Source organism: Lepidochelys kempii, chromosome 2 (assembly GCF_965140265.1).
Source record: "Lepidochelys kempii isolate rLepKem1 chromosome 2, rLepKem1.hap2, whole genome shotgun sequence".
NCBI classification, from domain to species: domain Eukaryota; kingdom Metazoa; phylum Chordata; order Testudines; family Cheloniidae; genus Lepidochelys; species Lepidochelys kempii.
Genome location: NC_133257.1, coordinates 85050006 through 85071652, shown reverse-complemented (window position 1 = coordinate 85071652; position 21647 = coordinate 85050006). Strand labels below are relative to the sequence as shown.

At 42.3% G+C, this 21647-nt stretch overlaps 1 protein-coding gene across 9 annotated transcripts in view; it reads right to left on the bottom strand.

The window, feature by feature from the left end:
• Window positions 1–21647, bottom strand: part of SMCHD1 (structural maintenance of chromosomes flexible hinge domain containing 1) — a 182618-nt gene that overhangs the window by 120658 nt on the left and 40313 nt on the right. For all 9 annotated transcript variants that reach the window (XR_012157252.1, XR_012157253.1, XM_073331462.1 and 6 more), the window contains 5 exons: window positions 17904–18010; window positions 17503–17585; window positions 17235–17348; window positions 3581–3658; window positions 3373–3492 (listed from right to left, as the gene is read on the bottom strand). Coding sequence is in view for 7 of the 9 variants with exons in the window: in XM_073331462.1 (XP_073187563.1) it covers window positions 3373–3492; window positions 3581–3658; window positions 17235–17348; window positions 17503–17585; window positions 17904–18010 (502 nt within the window). In the remaining 2 variants the exon portion in view is untranslated. The remainder of the gene's footprint in view (window positions 1–3372; window positions 3493–3580; window positions 3659–17234; window positions 17349–17502; window positions 17586–17903; window positions 18011–21647) is intronic.

The window sequence follows — 21647 nt, the reverse complement described above, 5'->3', positions numbered from 1 at the left end:
TAAGAACTTATATAAAACATGTCTGCAACTTCAAAGCACTGTGAAATGTCTCAACAAAATCCAAAGGGACAGTGGATAGCTTTGTAAAATTAAAGAGACTATTTACATATTCTTCTGATTTACATAAACGAAATTCAGTTTACATGCAAGGATAAACACTTTTGATACCCAGTTGTTCCCAACTTGAGCCCCTTAATGCATCCTGATTTAAAAAAAAAATTCTGAGCACACCAATGCTTTGGAAATAAGCCCCCCCACCCCACCCCACGTTTTGAGAAAACGTGCTTGAAAAAGTCAAAGCACCCAAAAATCACTGGCCACTTCTAAAAATCTTTGCCATGGACTCTACGCAGTACAAACAGAGAGCTCTGTAAATTGGAATCAAGTCTACTGGGGAGCTAACTATCTTAAAATAAATTGCTTTGCCCAGTCGAATTATCAACAGAACCTTGGATAGAAGAGAAAAAGGCATACAAGAGGTCCCTGTCCCATTAGAGGATGAGGGCTTCTCCCATGGAATATTTTCCCAGGCCAACCCTGGAGCAGTAACGAGGACATTCGGCCTCTCATCTGCACCCTGTACTGATAATGGTCCTGCCTGAAGGTAAGCTGTATGAATCTCCTGTGTGAAAATCGTACTGAAATGTGGAAGTAGGCATCTTGAGGTAGAGGGCCAACAACTAATCTCCTGGCTCTATAGCTAGAATAATGGCTGCTAGCATGACCATCTAGCACTTCTGTGCCGTCACGCATTTGTTTAATGCTCTTAGATCTAGAATGGGCCTCCAACCTCCCCCTTCGCTTAGGGGATCAGAAAATACCTGGAGTAAAATCCCTTGCCCCTGAGATGCACCGGGACCGGTTCTGTGGCCCCTAAGCATAACAGACAATCCATTTTGTGGCACAGTAGATCTTGTGACAAGGGTCCATGAAGAGGGATGGGGAAGGAGGGTGGGAATAGGGGCTGGACATATACTGAAAGGTGTAACCCTTTGAAATAATCTCCAAAATTTATTTGTCGGAGGTAATATTCTCCCAACTGCTGCACCAGAGGGCCAGGCAACTTCTGAAGGAGTTGAAGCAGTTCCATTTCTCTTACCCTCTCATTAAAAAGCCAGTAACATTGTGGCTGAAGTACATGATACAACTATAGCAGACGTGCTCCACATTGTCACTAAAATCAGAATCAGCTAACTCTCTTTGAAACACTTGACCCACCATATACTGGTTTTAGAGCAAATATAGATGTATCAGAGTATATTGAAGGGACAAATAATGAATTATTTAACATCAAGTGTAGTGGAAAATGCTGTTTTCTTTCTGGTAGTTTGCTTTACTATATTCAAAGGCAACTGTATCTTCCAACTAGTTATACAAAGTTATCTATATTCTGAATACGCACTGATGTATTTGATGTTCAGTAACATTTTTCTTGTAATATAACAGTAAAAATATAGATGAATTAGACTGTAATACACATTGAAATATTTTAGGTTGTATGAACTCATATTTGGGTTCATTAGTCAATTTCTGTATCATATATACTTTTTTTTCAAATGTATTGTAAAGTCAGCCAATTTTTCCAAGTTTTATAAAAGAGTAGGATTAGTCAGCAAGATGAAATTATGAAAAAGTTCCCAAATCTAGTCGAGTGAGTACCCTACATTCAAATCTACTAAAGAGAGAAATTCTGTTTTTTCTTTTATAAACATTTTAGGGAAGTTCAGTTCAAGGGTAGCTTTTAGCTTATATCAAAATCCTACTTTTTTTTGTGAGGCTGACTAAGACACAAAGCAATCATCTGATCTGCCATAGATGGTGGATCGGCAGGCATCAGGCTCTTTCCTGCTCTAACCACTTGATACCTCGGCTAGATTCACAAAGGAACTTAGGCATGGTGAGGCAGAGCATTACCACACCTAACTTTTAGGCACCTAGAAAATCACTGGGATTCACAAAGCCTGAGTTTGGTATTTGGCTTCCTATACAATGAATGGGGAGAGATAGGCATATCAGAATGGGATTCACAAAAGCCAGCATGCTAGGCCGCTCCCCCTTAAACTAGCCAATGGGAGATGCCAAAAGAGGGTGTATGTGAAGCCTTGCCCCTGCCTCAGAGATAGGAGCCCAAGTCTGGGCTCCAGAGAGGCACCTCCCTTTGCAGAGAATTCTCAGATGCAAACCTTCTCTTGGCATTAGTTACCTATGGCTTTGTGGCAAGAAGCCAGGGGGCATAGGAGGAACCACCCTCATAACTTTTAGCCCAATGGTTGGGTTACTTACATGGGATGTGGGAGACCCAGGTTCAAGTCCCCCCTCCACCTGAGAGGGAGAAGGCATTTGAACAGAGATCTTCCACATCTGAGGTGAGTGTCCTAGCCACTGTGCTATGGGATATTCTGATGTGGAGCTCCCTCAATCTCTTCTGTTGAAGCTGTTCCACTGTGAATAAATAATGAAAGAGTGACTGGGCTAGAGCTAGAGGAGGGAGAGAAAGTGAGCAAGCAAGCATGAAAATGACTCTATAGCCTAGTGGTTAGAGCACTCACTTGGGAGGTGGGAGACCCAGGATCCAGTCCCGCTGCTCAAATCACTCATTACTTATCCAAACTAGAACTTCAATCAGAGAGACAGAAGGAGCCCCAGACACAAGACTATCCCATAGCCCAGTGGCTACGGTACTCACCTGAGAGGTAGCAAATCCCAGTTCAAATCTCTTTTCCCCTTCAGGTAGAGGAGGAACTTGAACCAGAGGTCTCTCATATCTCAGGTGAGTACCCTAACTACTGGGATAAAAGTTATGAGGGAGGCTCTCCTCTCCATAACCCTGTCCCACAGCCCTTTAGCATAAGCTTGCCTACAAGGGCTCAATTCAGTAAGCAGGCTCTGATCATGGTTACTAGATCAGGCCCCACAGGCAAGATGGAAGAATGGCCTGATCTTCCCGATTTGTGAATCGCTCTGGGCTCAGGCACCCAGATGCCTGTCCGAGGGCTGTAGTGCACATGTCAGAAGCAGAAACATAGGTACTTAGGGAACTTTAACTGCAAAAATTTAGGTATTGAACAAATGTAGGGGTTTACAGGGTTCTGGGGCAGCTGAGCAGGGTTCTGTGAATCCCAGTGCGGCCGGATTCTGGAATTCAGGTACCTCAAGTGGCAGTTAGGTGCCGAAGTTCCTCTGTGAAGCTACACTTTGGCCTTCAAACACCACTTTCTCTTTGCTGAAGGTATCATTCCTACACTTAACCAAAACTGAATTTATTTTGAAGCTGAACCCAAGACACGTTTAATATAGTGAGTCAAAAGTAAGAACTGAGCATTTGTGAAGGATCTAATTGAAAAAAATTGGAATAGTTTGAATTTTCCTTACCTACAACATTAAATTTAAATATTTTAGATGGTAGAGGCCTTCCTGCATAGGTGTCTGCATTACTTTCATTCAACACCACTTGTAGTTTCAGTGTGTAGCTCCCAAGTTTGTGAATATTTTCTAGATAGGGTCAGATAAAAATAAAGTTAAAAAGAAAAATTTCCAAAATATAGATAAACTGAAGGTAATATTTTAAAGACAAACTCACCCATTTTTTTAAACCAGTAAGGCCATTTACCCCCATGTTGACTAATGTGAGAAATGATTTCCTTATTCCCAACAGGAGCTTGAACAGAAAAAGGGATCATTCAGCTACATAAATTTAGATTTGCTATAATCTTTATTGTTCTAGGAACTAATTATACCTATTACAAATACCCACACACACCATATTTTTAAATTTAAAAAAAGAGAGAGACAAGAGTTTGAATTCAATTGATCAATTTATCACATTGATTGCAGGTAAACTCTCTCACTGCCAAATTCTTGCCACTAGAAGCATACATTTATGAGAAAGCAGTAACCGTGGAAGCCCACTTTTATACCCCTCTAGTTATGCTGTGTCCCACACAGATACTCAGAAGTGCTTTATAAACAACTGTGCTTTTTTAGCCACTTTCACAAGTGACTTACTATTAAATAGACTAAAATAGGAGCAATTGGGTAGAAAAAACTAAAACCAATTAAAAGACAGTACAAAAACATCTATCCTCCCCTCTCCCAGGTTGCCTCCTCTTTTTCTATGGAATCCTTGCCGTAGTAAGAGGGCACATCCAAAACCTTTTTTTTTTTTTAATTACTAAAGTTTTACATCTTCTAACTTAGTATTCCATACATACATACCAATGTAAATTTTGCCCATGTATCACTCATTCACACCTTCATCTCAGGGGGCTTGAATTTATTTTTATTATTCAAAAATCGAGGAATTTATGACTTAGTAAATACAGAGTATAGATGTAGCAAAACTAAGCAATAAAAATCAGACAAAACAGAATAAATCAAGGAAGAACCAAGGGAGGAGAGCATCTTATGGGAAGAAATAAAACTGTCTCTCAGTACAACACGCCATTATTTCATTCATCCTGTCTGAAATTAGATTGCAATTTAATGTGGGTATTTCAAATTCTTACACGACATTACAATTAGATTCTTTATTCACATGTTTTGCACCAAACTACATGCATGTTTTGAAATGGCTGCCAAAGGCGGCTTTGTCCTAAGTTTATTTGTTCTTTTGTTCACAATTTTTAAACTACTGAGTTAAATAAATTTTTACTAGTAATGAATCTTGGGAGATAGTGTACAAAAATAAACCATTATGATTTTTTTTTTTTGGCAGTCACCAACACTGAGAAATTGGTAATTCTCAAATAAATTCTGAATATCCTATTGAGAAGTATCACCAGCTATTGCTAGCGCAAATTTGATCATTTAGTTGTAGTGCAAGATTAACAACTGAAAGAAAGCACTTTTGGCAAGTCACTTCCCCTCTCTACCTCTAGTTCCCCATCTGTACAATATGACTAATAATTCTGTGCAGACACACTACTCTACTCTAGGCAAGGAGAAGGTGATCCAGGGCGAGGCAATACATGCAGCTGCTGTAGCAAAAAGGAAGAGTCTGAATGCTGCTCACAAACCGGGAAGAATTAGTAGGGGAAGGAAAAGTGGATGGGAACCTGGGAGGCAGTGACCATGAGATGGTCGAGTTCAGGGTCCTGACACAGGGAAGAAAGGAGAGCAGCAGAATACGGACCCTGGACTTCAGAAAAGCAGACTTTGACTCCCTCAGGGAACTGATGGGCAGGATCCCCTGGGAGAATAGCATGAGGGGGAAAGGAGTCCAGGAGAGCTGGCTGTATTTTAAAGAATCCTTATTGAGGTTACAGGGACAAACCATCCCGATGTGTAGAAAGAATAGTAAATATGGCAGGCGACCAGCTTGGCTTAACAGTGAAATCCTTGGTGATCTTAAACACAAAAAAGAAGCTTCCAAGAAGTGGAAGATTGGACAAATGACTAGGGAGGAATATAAAAATATTGCTCGGGCATGCAGGAGTGAAATCAGGAAGGCCAAATCACATCTGGAGTTGCAGCTAGCAAGAGAGGTTAAGAGTAACAAGAAGGGTTTCTTCAGGTATGTTAGCAACAAGAAGAAAGTCAAGAAAAGTTTGGGCCCCTTACTGAATGAGGAAGGCAATCTAGTGACAGAGGATGTGGAAAAAGCTAATGTACTCAATGCTTTTTTTGCCTTTGTCTTCATGAACAAGGTCAGCTCCCAGACTACTGCACTGGGCAGCACAGCATGGGGAGGAGTTGACCAGCCCTCTGTGGTGAAAGAAGTGGTTTGGGACTATTTAGAAAAGCTGGATGAGCACAAGTCCATGGGGCCAGATGCGCTGCATCTGAGAGTGCTAAAGGAGTTGGCAGATGCGATTGCAGAACCATTGGCCATTATCTTTGAAAACTCATGGCGACTGGGAAAAGTCCCGGACGACTGGAAAAAGGCTAATGTCGTGCCCATCCTTAAAAAAGGGAAGAAGGAAGATCCTGGGAACTACAGGCCAGTCAGCCTCACCTCAGTCCCTGGAAAAATCATGGAGCAGGTCCTCAAGGAATCAATTCTGAAGCACTTACATGGGAGGAAAGTGATCAGGAACAATCAGCATAGATTCACCAAGGGCAAGTCATGCCTGACTAATCTAACTGCCTTCTATGACTAGACAACTGGCTCTGTGGATGAGGGGAAAACAGTGGACGTGTTGTTCCTTGACATTAGCAAAGCTTTTGACATGGTCTCCCACAGTATTCTTGCCAGCAAGTTAAAGTAGTATGGGCTGGATGAATGCACTATAAGGTGGATAGAAAATTGGCTAGATTGTCAGGCTCAATGGGTAGTGATCAATGGCTCCATGTCTAGTTGGCAGCTGGTATCAAGTGGAGTACCCCAAGGGTCAGTCCTGCTGCCGGTTTTGTTCAATATCTTCATAAATGATCTGGAGGATGGTGTGTATTGAACTCTCAGCAAGTTTGCAGATGAGTCTACACTGGGAGGAGAGGTAGATACGCTGGAGGGTAGTGATAGGATACAGAGGGACCTAGACAAATTAGAGGATTGGGCCAAAAGAAATCTGATGAGGTTCAACAAGGACAAGTGCAGAGTCCTGCACTTAGGATGGAAGAATCCAATGCACCACTACAGACTAGGGACCGAATGGCTAGGCAGCAGTTCTGCGGAAAAGGACCTAGAGGTTACAGTGGACGAGAAGCTGGATATGAGTCAACAGTGTGCCCTTGTTGCCAAGAAGGCCAATGGCATTTTGGGATGTATAAGTAGGGGCATTGCCAGCAGATCGAGGGACGTGATCGTTCCCCTCTATTCGACATTGGTGAGGCCTCATCTGGAGTACTGTGTCCAGTTTTGGGCCCCACACTACAAGAAGGATGTGGAAAAGTGGAAAACGTCTAGCGGAGGGCAACAAAAATTATGAGGGGACTAGAACACATGACTCATGAGGAGAAGCTGAGGGAACTGGGATTGTTTAGTCTGCGGAAGAGAAGACTGAGGGGGGATTGGATAGCTGCTTTCAACTATCTGAAATGGGGTTCCAAAGAGGATGGATCTAGACTGTTCTCAGTGGCAGCAGACGACAGAACAAGGAGTAATGGTCTCAAGTTGCAGTGGGGAAGGTTTAGGTTGGATTATTAGGAAAAACTTTTTCACTAGGAGAGTGGTGAAACACTGGAATGCATTACCTAGGGAGGTGGTAGAATCTCCTTCCTTAGAAGTTTTTAAGGTCAGGCTTGACAAAGCCCTGGCTGGGATGATTTAGTTGGGGACTGGTCCTGCTTTGAGCAGGAGGTTGGACTAGATGACCTCCTGAGGTCCCTTCAACCCTGATATTCTATGATTCTATGAATGGAAAAATGCTGGTCTCCAAAACCAGGACTGTGTTAAAAACCTGAAACTGGTAACATTTGTTCTATGATGGGAGACTGAAAAGTTTCTTGACTGATAATCTTCTTTTAGCAGCTTCTTTCCTCATTTGTAACAAATGGATAATGCCTCTGACCTGTGGAATTCAGAGGTGGTACATCACTGTTGCTTGGACTCTGAAGCTAACCTCTGTTCCCATCCCCGCCTTTCCCCTCAGACCACCAGAAGAGATTTTCCAAAAGCTATTTGAACATTCCAATAAACTGTAATTAGCATTAAGACTTGGGAATATATTATCCAACTTTCAGGTAAGTTTATATTTATGTCTCCTTTCAGAGAAAAATTCCCAAATTATTACAAATTGTATTCCAGGCAGATCTGAATGACAAGAGAAGCTAAAAACTGAAAGAAAATGATCAAATATGAAATTTCTCATTCTGCTGCACAGCTTCTCTCCTCAGTCATAATAAATAGAAAGTAGTGAGCACTGAATCACAGAAATAGGGGCAAAAGGATACAGCAGAATTTAATTATCATCATTAGAGCAAAATAGGCAGAAATAAAAGCTCCCCTCTATACAGTAAAGACATGTGATTTGAGAAAATGATCTGGGAACTAACCCGGTAGCACCTTCTTTAGAAAGGATGCTTCTGAAGAAAAATGGAAATCTACTTGTTAAAATTCCTCAGCTGAGGCTCAGATATTTTCTATCCACAAAGTTACTACAGATCTTGCAGAAGGAACCCTGATTCCCTCTGAGAATATTTCCCTGTTGCCTACCATAACAACTGATGCAAGATTTTAACATCTTGCCTTTGAGGCCCTAAGGCCCTGGTATTTTGGACTAATACAGATAGTGTGTGTACTCTATATGGTTGTAACAGTCTCTAATATTCTAGGGATGTTCACTTATGCCCTAACTTTGTTTTCCCAGAAAGAATGCTTGGAAAAATGTTTGGAAAAAAGTGATGGTAGATTTATTTTCTGAAACACAGAATTTATTTGGTAGATTTATTTTCTGAAGCAAAATGTTTCTGGAGTTACAAGAATAGCCTTTTTCTCATGAGAACTGCAATGTGACTCTTATACAAAGAGGTATTAACTCCTTAATTTGTCTTTTGGAGGTAATGTTTTTTCTAGTCTGCCCTTTCTGATTAATCTGGACATCTGAGGATACTTTATCAAGGTATAAAAGTTCATAAAGAATACCACTAAGGCTAGTTCTCTTTGTTCTAGGATGCTTGGTTTCCAGATGTTTTGAACTGATAAAGAACATAATCCACTGTCAACAGAAGTCAGCCAGCCAACATCCAGATTATGAAATGGAGGGACGCTAAATCTGGATGTAGAACTTGTCCCTCCAATTATGAGATCACATTTGGGTGTGTTGGGAGGGTGATCAGGTTCATGCTGACAGGTTCATGAGGTTGGAATACCAAAACTCCCTGGGCCAGGCAGAAGATACCATTATCATTAGGGCTAAATCCTATCTGATTTTTTTGAGGACTCTCACAGTATCAAAGGAATTGGAAGGTACAGCATCACCACAGCCTTACACATGTTACACATTTGTGTACACCACTGGCAGGGGCATCAAGTCACCTGCATTGGACCCTCCGATAGGCAATGGCAAAGAGCAGCAGCTCTGGCCACCCCACTGCCCACTCAGGTTTGGCCCCTCAGCCCCGCTGTCATGATGGGTGCAGCCTGACCAAAACAGAGTGAGTGGCGCACAGCAGTCAGATCCTGACAGAGGTTGCAGGGCCAAACCTGAAGGGCAGAGGGCCGGGCAGAGGGCCAGCCAGCACTGCCGCTCCTCTCCACTGCCGTCTAGCATAGCCAGAACCGGTTCTCCCTACAGAGCAGAATCTGCAGCATTTGTTGTTCAGGTCAAATACAAAACAGGTCTAAATTTGAGTGCCCCCACCTGTGAAAGAATGGAGTTGTGTCACTCTGTACCTCAAAGCAGCACCCTGGAACCCCCATATTCACCACTATCATAAATATGTGTTTTGGACAAAATATGCCTTATATCATTTTAAAAGTCTTGAACTGTTGAACACTAATATTCTGTTGGATTGTATGTGATATCATTATATGTGAGGTATTGCTGTATATATTACTGAAATATGTTGTGAGATTGGGAACATCCACAACCAGCCTTTCAGGCACAATAATGGAGCAGCTAGACATGCTGATCGCCCATTAAAGGGAATCCACTTTTCCAAAGGCCATCCTAGAAGACTCCTCAGAGAGAACATGTAGACAATGGAGACTACTTGACCAAATGGCTGGCTTGACTGCCTGACACCGAAGCAATTGATGCTTTAACGCTCAGTTGCTGGGACTCTGCTTCCAAAGTCTGTACTGAGGCCAAACAGAGACCAGTGCCAAGCCATCAGCAAGACCCCATCTGGGCTTTGGACTACCTCCTAAGTTGGATCTGCTCAGGGCTGGACAGGGAGATTTATATCTCTAGTCAGACTGTGAGTTCATTCAGTCTTCTCTTTCTTGATCTGAAAAAATGAAGGAGGTTCTGGACAACTATGTGATGGAGGAATGGAACTTCCTCCGTGCTCAACTGGCTCTAGAGACGAGAGTGGAGTGACATCTTCTCAGGGTGCTCAGTGGTAGTCTGGTCCAGTGGAGCAGTTTTCTCACCTTCCATGGCCAACAAAGCCCTGATGGTTCCTTTTTGAAAAAGGAGCAATATATAGAGCATTTGCAGAGCATATGCACGGCTCCTGGGTAGAAGAGACACTTAGTGTCCATCACTGATATGAATAGCAGATTTACAAGAGGGACAAGACTTGAATGCAGGTGATTTGAATTCCCTTGGACATGGCTGAGTTCCAATGCAGGAGCAACATGTGGCCTTGAAGACTTCTAAAATCTACTGTGTGTGTGTTTTACACAATGACACCAGGCTACGAGAACTAAAGAACTACCTAGAAAGATAAATCAGAGTGTACAAAGACAGACACTGCAGGTGTGCCATCCTGAAGCTACAAGCAGTAAACAAAAACTGGAGAACTGTTGTTGCAGCTGCTCCACCATTCATGCTACCTTACTATCTGCTACAGGGCACTGGAGGGTGTGTAAGCACGGGTCCAATGGACACTGCTACTCAAAAGATTCCAATCTCACAGACACAGGGCATAAAGTCTGAGGTCTTTTTTTTTGAAGCCACATTAGGACAGCAGCAGCCATGAGCTAAGAAGCAGAAAGTCACATCCTCACATTCCATCTCAATTACATTAAAATAATGTAATATTGGGCTGTTAAGAAGGAGATTCTGTCCTAATAGTACCCACCATCACCAGATAAAGAAACACATCTTAAGATGTTTAAAGATAATTTTGTTTGATAGCATTCTGTCTGGCAAAGAATCACTTATCAACAGCTGTGGCTGTGAAATCTCTACTTCTTTATTGTTTTGCCTTTATGGCCCCTACTTCTCTACTGTTTATCTGTATGGTCTCTGTCTGGTTCTTTGATTGTTTCAGTTGCATAATTAATTTTAAAGATTTAAATCAACTAAAGTGGTAAAGTATGATTGAGTAAAGAATTGTTTCCCAATATGTTAGGATTGGTCAAATAATTTTTGTGTATCACCTTAGTAAAATGACTGGTTGAGGTACAGCTAAGCAGGACTCAAGTTTCACTATATAAACTGGGGTCCAAAAGGAAGTTCTTTGGAACCAACTCCAGGGCACAGCCCTAAGATCAGAGTTGCCAGACCTCAACACCCTGCCAACTATATCATGCAGAAGCTGGAGTTCCTGGATGACATGATCCTGACTGGCCAGCAGGAAAAGTTTGTCTGCCTTATTAGGAGTGGTGAGCATTGTGTATGCTTAGTGTGTGCATTCTGTTTTGGTGATTGTTAATAAATAGAGGTTAAGGCTGTTACTGTATAAGACTCTTTCACTGGTAAAGGCTCTGCGAACTCACAGAGTGTAAGGTTACGCCCTGAGCCCACGGAAGGGTAAGGATGGATGCCTAAATCAACAGGGTTACGACCTGAGACCATAGAATGGTAAAGGTGGGTGCCCTAGAATGTGGGGCTACGCCTTGAACCCTAGGAACAGGGTAAATGTGGGTACCCCTAAAGTGTACAGGACACATACACATCAGAAATGTGGACAATCACTTGAAGAATCACCTGAAAGATGCCTGCCTGATTTCCCAGGTTGGCTAACACCAAAGTAACTCAGTAGTACCATCTGGGGGTTTACTCAGTAAACCAGGAGACATTTTGAACATGGGAAGACAAGGGAAGCCAGCACCTTGTACTTTTGTGGAAGGTCCTGACTGAGGGAAAGCCAACCATGGTTGAGAAAAAGAATGACTGGTGAGAGAAACCATCTTGAACAAAGCCTGTATCTTGCTAGATTAAGTTTCAGAATTTTAGACATGTGTTTTCACTTTTGCTTGTAAAACTTTCTAACTTTATTGCTTTTACTTAGCATCACTTAACCTATGTCCTATTATTAATAAATTTTTAATTAATATTAATAAAAAATTAATAAAATACATTGATTTTACTATAAAGCAACTCAATGCTGTGTTTAAAGAGAAGAGTATATTTACCCCAGTTAAGTTAATAAGCTGTGAAGTGGTTTTGTCTCTATAAAAGAGCAACAAAATGTATTATTTCTCTAAGCTGCCCCGAAGAGGGCTGGATACTTCAGGGCATGTGATTTTGGGGAAATTTGGGACTGGGAGCGCACTGGGGTCATCTTGCTGATTGTAACCCAGATTGGTGCAAGCCCGAGTGCGACTCGTGTGTTACTGGCCAGCTGCTGGGGTTGGGGCTGCTGGACTAGGGCTGCAGCTACATACAGATGCTCAGGGAGTGACCTGAATACTGGTAGGCTGGTTGTGAGCAACCCAGGTTGGCAGCTACAGGAGAAAAGCATTGTTACGCACTCAGGGTTACAGGGCAGGCAGTAACACAATCCCTCACTGGTCTGGACCCCCTCCTCCCAACCAGACTATGACAGAGTCTTACAGACAACAGCCTCCTTTACTACACAACCCTGATTCATCCCGAGAGTAGATTCACCCTGTTCACTGAACGAGGCAATGATCCGATGGGAAAAACAATACTTGATCATGTGATGAAAGACTATCATCATGCATACTCACAAGGGGGCCAATTAAGGTTGTACAAACATTTCCTAATTTTTCAGTGCTTGATTTTGCAACTCTAATAATGTTCATTTAATGTAGTTTGTATGTTATTTTGTAGGTTAAAAAAACCAAACAAAAAAACCCCCCAGAAATTCCATCATGTGGCATCACATTGACAGCCATGTGCATTATTAAAAGGGTTGGAACCCTTAGATTCACTGTACAGAACTCTGCCACTTGTGTTATTGAGAGCAGTAGTAGGTAGTTATCCTGTATGTGAACCAGCACTAAAGGGGGATGAGAGAGACAATTTTGCCAGTGGGTTTCACAGACGCTTGCTAACAGCGGAAGAATTGAGAGGCTCCAGCACTTTGGGTTCAATTACAGGGCTTGGAAAGACCATGCTGTAGAGATCACAGACTCTTCTGTCCATTCTGCCCCAAACTTGGCTCCTTTCTTCCCCATACCCTCCCAACTGTCCGTGCCCCAGTCCTTCTCTACCCCACTCCAGATCCTTGTTCCCCAATCCCAGTCTCCACTCCCCATTCCAGTTTCACTCTCCTTGCCCAGCCAGTCCCAGTTTTCCACTTCCCAGCTCATCAAATTAGTCTCTCCCTGCTCTGACCTCCACTCATCCTCCTTTCCCTTGCCCAAGTTCCCCATGCCCAATGGCTCCTCATCCCAGTCTCCCGCCCAGACTCCTCATCTAATCTTAGTGCATCATCCCTCACCCCAGCTCCTCATCTCAGTCTCCCCACAGTTCCTGATTCAACCTCAGTCTCTCTGTCCTGCACCACCCCATTTCCCTCCAGAGCTCATGCTCCCAGTTCCCCTCTCCCCAACCCCCTGCCAGCCTCCAGTCCGAGTCTCCTGCACCTCCAACCAGCTCTATTCCCTAATGCATTTGAATTGGGCAGCTTCCTCTTCCATGCTGGTTGGGCACCAGCATGGGAGTTACTGAGCACAGAGTTTTCTTGCTCTTAGTTTCAGTGCTCAGCTCACAGCACCCCGGGCCCAGAGCCATAACTGCAAGGAAAGTTCTGCTCTGCCCCCTACAGCCCTGGGCTGGAGCATGCTTCAATGAATTTAGCTGCAAAGCTTTAGTATGCCTGAGTTTGTGCAAACTGAATTTTTTCTAAGGCTTAAAACTTGGCCAAATTTGGGTGGATTTTCCTGGGGGCAGCAAAGTCACCCCTTGCCAAATTTCAAGTCCCTGATCCAAAGCATAGCAGCACTAGTGCTTCTCAAAGAAAAGATTGCCAGATTATTATTTTTTTAAACTGAGGCAAAATTTATTCTTCTCTAGCCTGGTTCTTGGAAATGGCTGAGCTGCATTTGCTGATATTTTGTCAAAAATAAAAAAATTAAAACAATTCAGCCGGAGGCAGATACCTAGTTTGGAAACTTCCAGTCCAAATTGTTAAAGTTTGGCAAATTTATAAGCCACTGAGATCAGGGTCTTATACTGGGAAGTGTCAGGAAACCTTAACAACATGTGATGCTACCAGCCCCTCATATAATACCACTGCTCACACATTCTATACCAGTCCCATCTTCATTACAGAAGGACAATCTCCCTTGCCAGCAATCCATCTCTTGATTATTGAAACTTCAGACTTACTCATTGCTATTACAACCTAATTTTCTTGCCCGTTTCTGTCTAAATTCATTGTCTGACTGTTCCACAGATTTCAGTGCTCCAAGACCTCTAGAGTCACTATGCTGCCTCAGCACATTGCTCCAACAAATTTTTTTGTGCAGTTCTTTCTGATATGTCAAAATCTTTGCCCAGTGCTTTAAAATGCTTCTTGTGTCAGTGCCCTTTCTGCATCAATACCCTGGTGCTCTCTCCTCTGTGTTTTAGCACATTTTGCCTCAGCATACTGTCCCCTTCAGTGTGCAGCACACTTGTGCCTTGGCAAGTACCACCTTGAGACTACTTCACCTCAGTGAACTACTCCTTGAAGAAATTATTGAAGCATAAATTTAAGCTAAGACTAGGAACCAGTGCAGATGCTGCTTGAAGAGTGCTAAATATACTACTCCTGGGAGAATTCTGCACCACTGCCTACATGCAAAATTCATGTACCGCGCAGAATTTTTTCTTCCCCTGAAGAAAATACATTCTGCTGAGAAGTGCTGCAGTTACACCTTTTGCCCACCAAGGGCTGCTGGGGCATCAGAACAGAGAGCAGCGGCTCCAGGTGGAAGCATCCTAGCTGTGGATAAGGAAGAGAAGAGGCTATGTTCCTCACAATACCCTGCCCGTGGAGCCAGGTCAGGAGGCACGGGATATTAGGGGACAGTGTGGGGCACATGGGGCTGCTTGGAGGTCACAGACCAGGGTTCAGAAGGACTAGTCAGTGGGGGACAGACTGGGATGGGGGCTGAATGGGAGTGGGCATGCAGGGACACAAGTGGATGGGGGGAGGGGTTCAGGGACACACGGAGTCAGGGGCAGATGTGCCTGACTGAATGAGGGAGGCTAGCGTTAGGGAGCCTCCCCCATGCAAACCCTGGCTAACAATCCCCCCCAAAAAAACTTGTTCCATACTTCTCTCACCCACACCCAACAAGCTCTAAGTTCACACCTAGGCTCCTTCCCAGCAATTACTTCCCTCTCCCTCAGCTCCTCCATTACCCCTGACTCTCCCAAGCTTTTGCACTGCTTCTGAGGGGTGCAGAAAATGTGTGTCTGTATTATAGTTTAAATGAATTATTACTCAAAGTTCTGTATTAATATGCCTAATAATTAACCTATTTGTCAAAAAAAAATTTCCTGAATCTTTTTTGTTGTCTGTTTTGTTAGAGACACTTGCTGACAGCTATTTTGAAATACATTACCAAAATAATTGAAACTTGTGTGATTTTATTGTGTTATTTTGACAAAATATGCAGAATTTTGCAGAATTTTTAAATACTATCTGCAGAATTTTTAATTTTGAGGAGCAGAATTCCCCCAGGAGTAATATATTCAAAAAGAGAAGTTCAGTGGGAACACTTCACCTAAACACCACCGAGCATAGTAATTTCATAGTTTAGAAATGGAATAAATGTTGGGTCTATGAAGATCTTGAAGAGGTGTCAATGCTAAGATTTGTAGCAATCAACTCTGGCTCTTCTGTTGAGACTGAGTCTCTTATAGAAAGGCCTAGAATGGAGACCTCTCCCACCACTGTAAAAGCCCTCATGATTCCAGGCAGCATGGCTGAGAAAGGATATCAGGCCTAAGCTCTGGAGATATAGAGATAGACAGCGAGACTGGAAACCAATAAATGCTCTGGCATCTGTTCTGTCGTCATGGTCCCCTATGAGGAACATTCAGTATCTACTTTGAGGCAAGCCTCTTGCCTCAGGGATCAATGGTAGTTATAACACTTAGCCCAGATGGGGCACTGTGTTACCAGACAATTACATTATTTATGTCTGATTAACACAGTGAATGTGCAGAGAATTACAGAAAGTCTCCATCTTCACCCTGAAGTCTCTGCAGCTCATCCCAGAACTCCAGGACAACTCAGTCACAGTCTGTGGTCAATGTCTGGACTATTCTAAGAACTATGGGATACCTACCTAGAGAGTAGCAGATCTGCAGTTGTGTAACTAATACTGTGGGGAATGAGGCAAAACCATATTTTTTTAGCATGAAAATCTCTGGCTAGTGTGAATGTATTGCACTGGTGGTGTTTACACCTACGCAATCCCACCAGTTCAACTCTCTAGCATAGACAGGATTTGGTAACAAATTTTACTCTTTTTACTATCCAAGGAAATAACTTACAAATTTTGGTGGATCTTACCATGTAACTAAGCTGGCAAAACTTGATTTTTACGGTTCCAGTTGTGGACAAATTTTCCAGGGCAGATTTCTATAAGACATGGCGATATTAAATCCATGTGTTATAGACATTTTTGTGTCTGCCATACACCCTGTTCTTCATGCTCAGTAAATAATGTCTTCCTAGATCATTACAGCCATTGTTCCTCACCAGAATGCTAAAGCCATCCATCATATCACATGTATGCTCAAGAATGATTTACATAGAGGCCGAAATGCTCATATCCTGTTACACTTTCAAATGCACATTAATCACATACTGTGTATTGCAAAATGTCATGCCATGAGTTAAAGAGATGTAGCATGTCCTTCAATACACTACATCCTGCTAGGAAAGGTCTCAACTCTTGGGCCAGAGACCATCAGTTTGTACATGTATATGTACAGCCCCTAGCACAATGGGATCCTGACTGGGATCTCTAGATTTTTTTGCAACACAGCATTAAACAAACAACAACTCTTTCATCTTTTTGTATAAGTAGCTCCCAGTTTCCTCTGCCACTTATACATTAAATGGATTTTAATGGTAATAAATCAATAGGGCATTATATAATAGATAAAACCAGAAGTCCATGAGTGAACTATAAGCCTTGTGTTCCCCCATACATACTGTTAATGTTAAAGATAACATTTACTCCACCTTACTATTCTCACATTCTAAATCCATATGACCTGAAATCCATATCACATCCACATATATAATGTAGCATTTAAAGTGCCATACTTAAAATATCAGGGCATTAAACATTTGGCATGGTGGCATCTGTCAGTTCCTTAAAACTTATAGCTTACCTAGTTTTGGAGAATCATTGTGCAGTTCTGACAAGATTTTGTCCTTATCTTAAATGTATATGGGGGTAACAAATTCTAAACTAGCTATACGTAGGCAACTTGCTTTATTAGTCTACAAAGGAATAATTTCTTAATCTTTCAGGGTTGTGTACTTACAGTGTAAAATAACTTTTAGTTCAACAAGCAGTTTCTTTGACCCTCCATGGCTTGTACCTGGAAGTTTTTGCATTGCCTCGCCTTTCTTATTCAATATTTCAATTCTTAATGCTCCTGTATATAAGGGAACAAAAGCGACTAGTTTTTAAAACACGCAATACACAAATTTGGTTGGTTCTTGTTCCCAAGATGTTCTCTTTTAAAGTTATAATGAATAATATGCAAAAAAAACATATTAAATTAAAATAGTACCTGGAAAGAAACATACCTATTGGTGTACCAGCAAGCTTGGTCTCATTTGGTAACAGCTCATCTCCTTCAGGCCATGTTACTGACAACCTATCAGGAAATCTAACAAAGAAACAAGATTTTTTTTTTCTCTAAGAAAGGAACAGTACACTTGATCTTTAGCAGCATATAACTGAAGTTTATACATAAGCACGTTTAGAAAGCAGGTTTTTGAAAATCATTCCCTCCATTCCTTACTTCCATACTATGCTCAGAATTCAGAAATCTTTGTTTCTACTACAGCAGTTGATGAGATTATCAAGAGTAATGGAGCTACATTCTAAATATTAGTGATTTTAATGATTTTGGAAGAAATACAAAAACCTGGAAAGTAGGGTCTTAGCAAGTAAAAACCTCTTCATTACAAAAAAGAGATCTTACCTTGCCATTTCATCTTCAATGTATTTTTTAACAACTTTTTCAGACATTGCTCTGTCAAGTTTTGAGATTGGAATAATTTTTATTTCATCATACAATGCTTGAGGTTCCTGAATAAATTAAATTCAAATATCAACATCTATGCTGTAACATGCAAAGAGTAGAATTATCACTTTATATAAAAAGGATCAGCAAAATAGTTATAGATATAATGCAATATCTTAAATAAGATTACGTAGTGATCCTGTAGGTGCTAGATTATGTTAAAAAAAATCATCTGAGGGCAGTGATACCATACAGTTACTCACAACTGTACAATAGTGTAATAATTGAAGTATACAATCTCTACTGTGATTGGCTGTTGCCTTTAGAACATCCATATGATCGCAATGAACATGAACATTTCAGCTTCTCAGGATTTCCTTCATATTAAATAGTCTTTAACCCAACTACATTTCAAACACTTATCAGACAATTCTGTAGATTGCTAATTTATGTTTGCAATAGTTGCATGATAGGCTAACAAATATCTCAATCTGCATTTATTCAGGCCAGTGTATGACCCAAATTACCCCCCATAAACTAGGCACAGCTATCCCCTAACTATGTAAAGGGGAAGGGGTAGGTCTATTATACATAAGCTCACCCCAACCCTGCTGGGAAAAAAAGCCACACAGTTAGGGAACTATTATAAAGATAACATGTTATTTACTATAATGTAACAGTTTTCATGAAGATTCTCTCCTCACCAATGGTGGTGGGGGGGGGGGGAATTCTACTCCATAGAACAATCAAATCATGAGGTAGAAACGCCACAAGGGGAATTTTGTGGGGTTCCACTGCCCTTTCAAGGTTTTTGCATGCAGGGGCATCAACTGAGTGCTGGTTATTTATTAACTTGTAAAAACCAAAAAGCACCCTTCAAGTTATCTGTTTTTAAAGGTCTTTCTGTATATTTGTATTCAACTTAACTACATAAACACACTTTACACTTAAACTATAGCACACAAATCACAGACTCAGTGCTAAAATATACACACTATAATCATGCTATGTTAGGGATGATTTTTTTACCCAATGGAAAATTTTTTACCTATTGCTAGCAGAAGGGAATTATTGAGTAAGAAATTTTCCATTCTGCAGCCCAGTGTCTTCCAGAAGTCTGATGCATATGGGAAGCAACACTGAGTGAACAGGAGTAGGGAGGGATACAAAAGTGAACATAAGGAATAGGAAAGACCTCCCCCTCCCCCGCTTCTGAACTACTCAAATGGCCAGGTTACATCTGGACCATTGCCTGCAGTACCGTCCTGCTAAAGGAGGCCTCTGCAGAAACTGAAAGCCCATCTTATAGCATCCAATCGAGGTGTTAGTCAATGATCAAGTGGCTGCTCTGCACCACTTGAATGACATAATGACCTGTGAGGGTACCGTCACTTTTGTTTAGACTGTGTTTGCAGGGAGCGTACACAGTGCTCAGCCAGCCCTGAAAGCAACTCATATGCAGTCTAGTATGTCACCACAAACATGACTGCCATGTGACCTAATTGCTGTAGGCAGGTTCTGGCGGACGTTTGAGGCTGCCAGTGACTGCTGAGATAAGGTTGGTTATTTTCCTGAATCTGTGACTGGGCAACAGCACCCTGACCTTTGTGGAGTCAAGGTAGGCCCTAATGAATCCAGTTGTTGCACCGGGGTCAGTGTAGATTTCTGTATATTTATCTGCAAACCTAGTGTCTGGAACAGCTTGATGGTCGTCTGCACCATGTGTGTCACTTCTTCTCGAGTTGTGCCTTTCAGTAGACAATAGTCTAGGGTACAGGAAGATCATCACTCCTCTTCTTTGTAAGTAGGCCACCACTACAGTGAGGGTTTTTGAAAAGACTCGAGGGGCAGCGGAAAGGCCAACGGTAGTACTCTGTATTGGTAATGGTTGACCCTTATTGTGAATCTTAAAAATTGTTTGTGTGCTGGATGTAGGGTAATATGAAAGGAAGCATCTTGGAGGCCGAGGGCTGAAAACCAGTCCCTCATGTCTAACGCTGGAATAATTGTGGCCAGTGTGACCATTCTGAATCTGTGATTCTGCAAAAATTTGTGAAGTTTCCAAAGATCTAAGATGGGCCTCCATCTGCCATTTTTCTTTTTTGATGAGAAAATAATGGGAGTAAAAACCCTTCCCTTTGTATTGAGTTGGAACTTGCTCCACGGCACCCAATTGTAGGAGATGGTTCACTTCCTGTTGTAAGAGGTGTTCATGAGAAGAGTCCCTGAAGAGGGACAGGGAAGGAGATAGGTAGGGGGTAAGAAGAGGAAGGGGATGGAGGGACAGCTCAGTGGTTTGAGCATTGGCCTGCTAAACCCAGGGTTGCGAGTTCAATCCTTGAGGGGGCCATTTAGGGATCTGGGGCAAAAATTGGGGATTGGTCCTGCTTTGAGTAGGGGGTTGGACTAGATGACCTCTTGAGGTCCCTTCCAACACTGATATTCTATTATAATCTCCAGTACCCATTGGTCCGTTGTTATTGCTGCCCAAGCACGGTAAACATGCGCAGGCGATGGCCAAAAGGTGGGGGTAGGAGTGTCTGGTAGAGCTGTATTGCAGGGGAAGTCGTTCAGACCCTCGACCAAGACTTCAACATTGTGGTTTGGTGGTAGATGGTTGTGAAGACATGGACTGAGTTTGAGGAGTCCTCCGTCTTTTTTAATTTATTTCTGTTGTGGTCGAATTGCCATTGTTGTGGGCTGTGGAAAGAAGTGTCTCTGCCCTTTTGGTATGGTTGGTATCAACGCCGTTTGTTAGGAGACGTGTATATGCCTAAGGTGCACAAGGTGGCCCTAGAGTCCTTCATAGAATGAAGAAAGTCGTCCATTTTTACAGAGAAGAGTTTCTCCCGGTCGAAGGGGAGACCTTCTGCCTTGAGTTGGAGCTCTTTGGAGACTACAGACGACTGCAAGCATGAAGCCCTGCGCATTGCAACTGCAGTTGTTCTCGCCGCAGTGACCACTACATCCATCGAGGCCTGTAGGGATGTGCTGGCAATTTGCTGTCCTTCCTTCAAGAGAGCACTGAACTGGGGACATTTTTCCTCCAGTAAGGCATCAAGGAATTCTTGCAGCTGACAGTAATTGTCATAGTTGTACTTGGTTAAAAGGACAAAATAATTGGCTACCCAGAATTGGAGTGTAGCTGATGAGTATACTTTTCTGTCTAAGAGATCTAATCATTTATGTTCTTTGTCCTGTGGAGTGGACCAGAATTGGGGCTGTTTGTTGTGATAATTAGCAGCTTCCATCACAACAGAATTCAGTTGTGGATGAGAGAACAAAAAGTCCATCCCTTTAGCTGGGACAAAGTACTTCCTGTTGGGTCTTTTGCTGATAGGTGGTATGGTTGCGGGGGGGTCTGCCAACTATTCTCTGCTGGTTCCAGAGCATCTATGGCATCGTTTATTGGTAGTGTGATTTTGGATGTAATGGACATCTGTAAAACTTACCGTAGCTTGTGCTGGTTTTCTTGCACTTCTTCTAGGGGGATGTCTTGGCTGGTGGCTACTCTTTCAAAGAGTTCCTGAAATTGTTTCAGGTTGTCAACTGTGCTTGGAGGCAGTGAAAAGACTGCCTTGTCAGTGGAGGATGATGAGTTGTGGGCTGGGGAAATGTCTGCATTGACCGAACCTTTTTATCTACCATGTCCTCCGGTGCCTTCTGACGTCTCCCTGCTTGGGGAAGGTGGAGAACAAATTT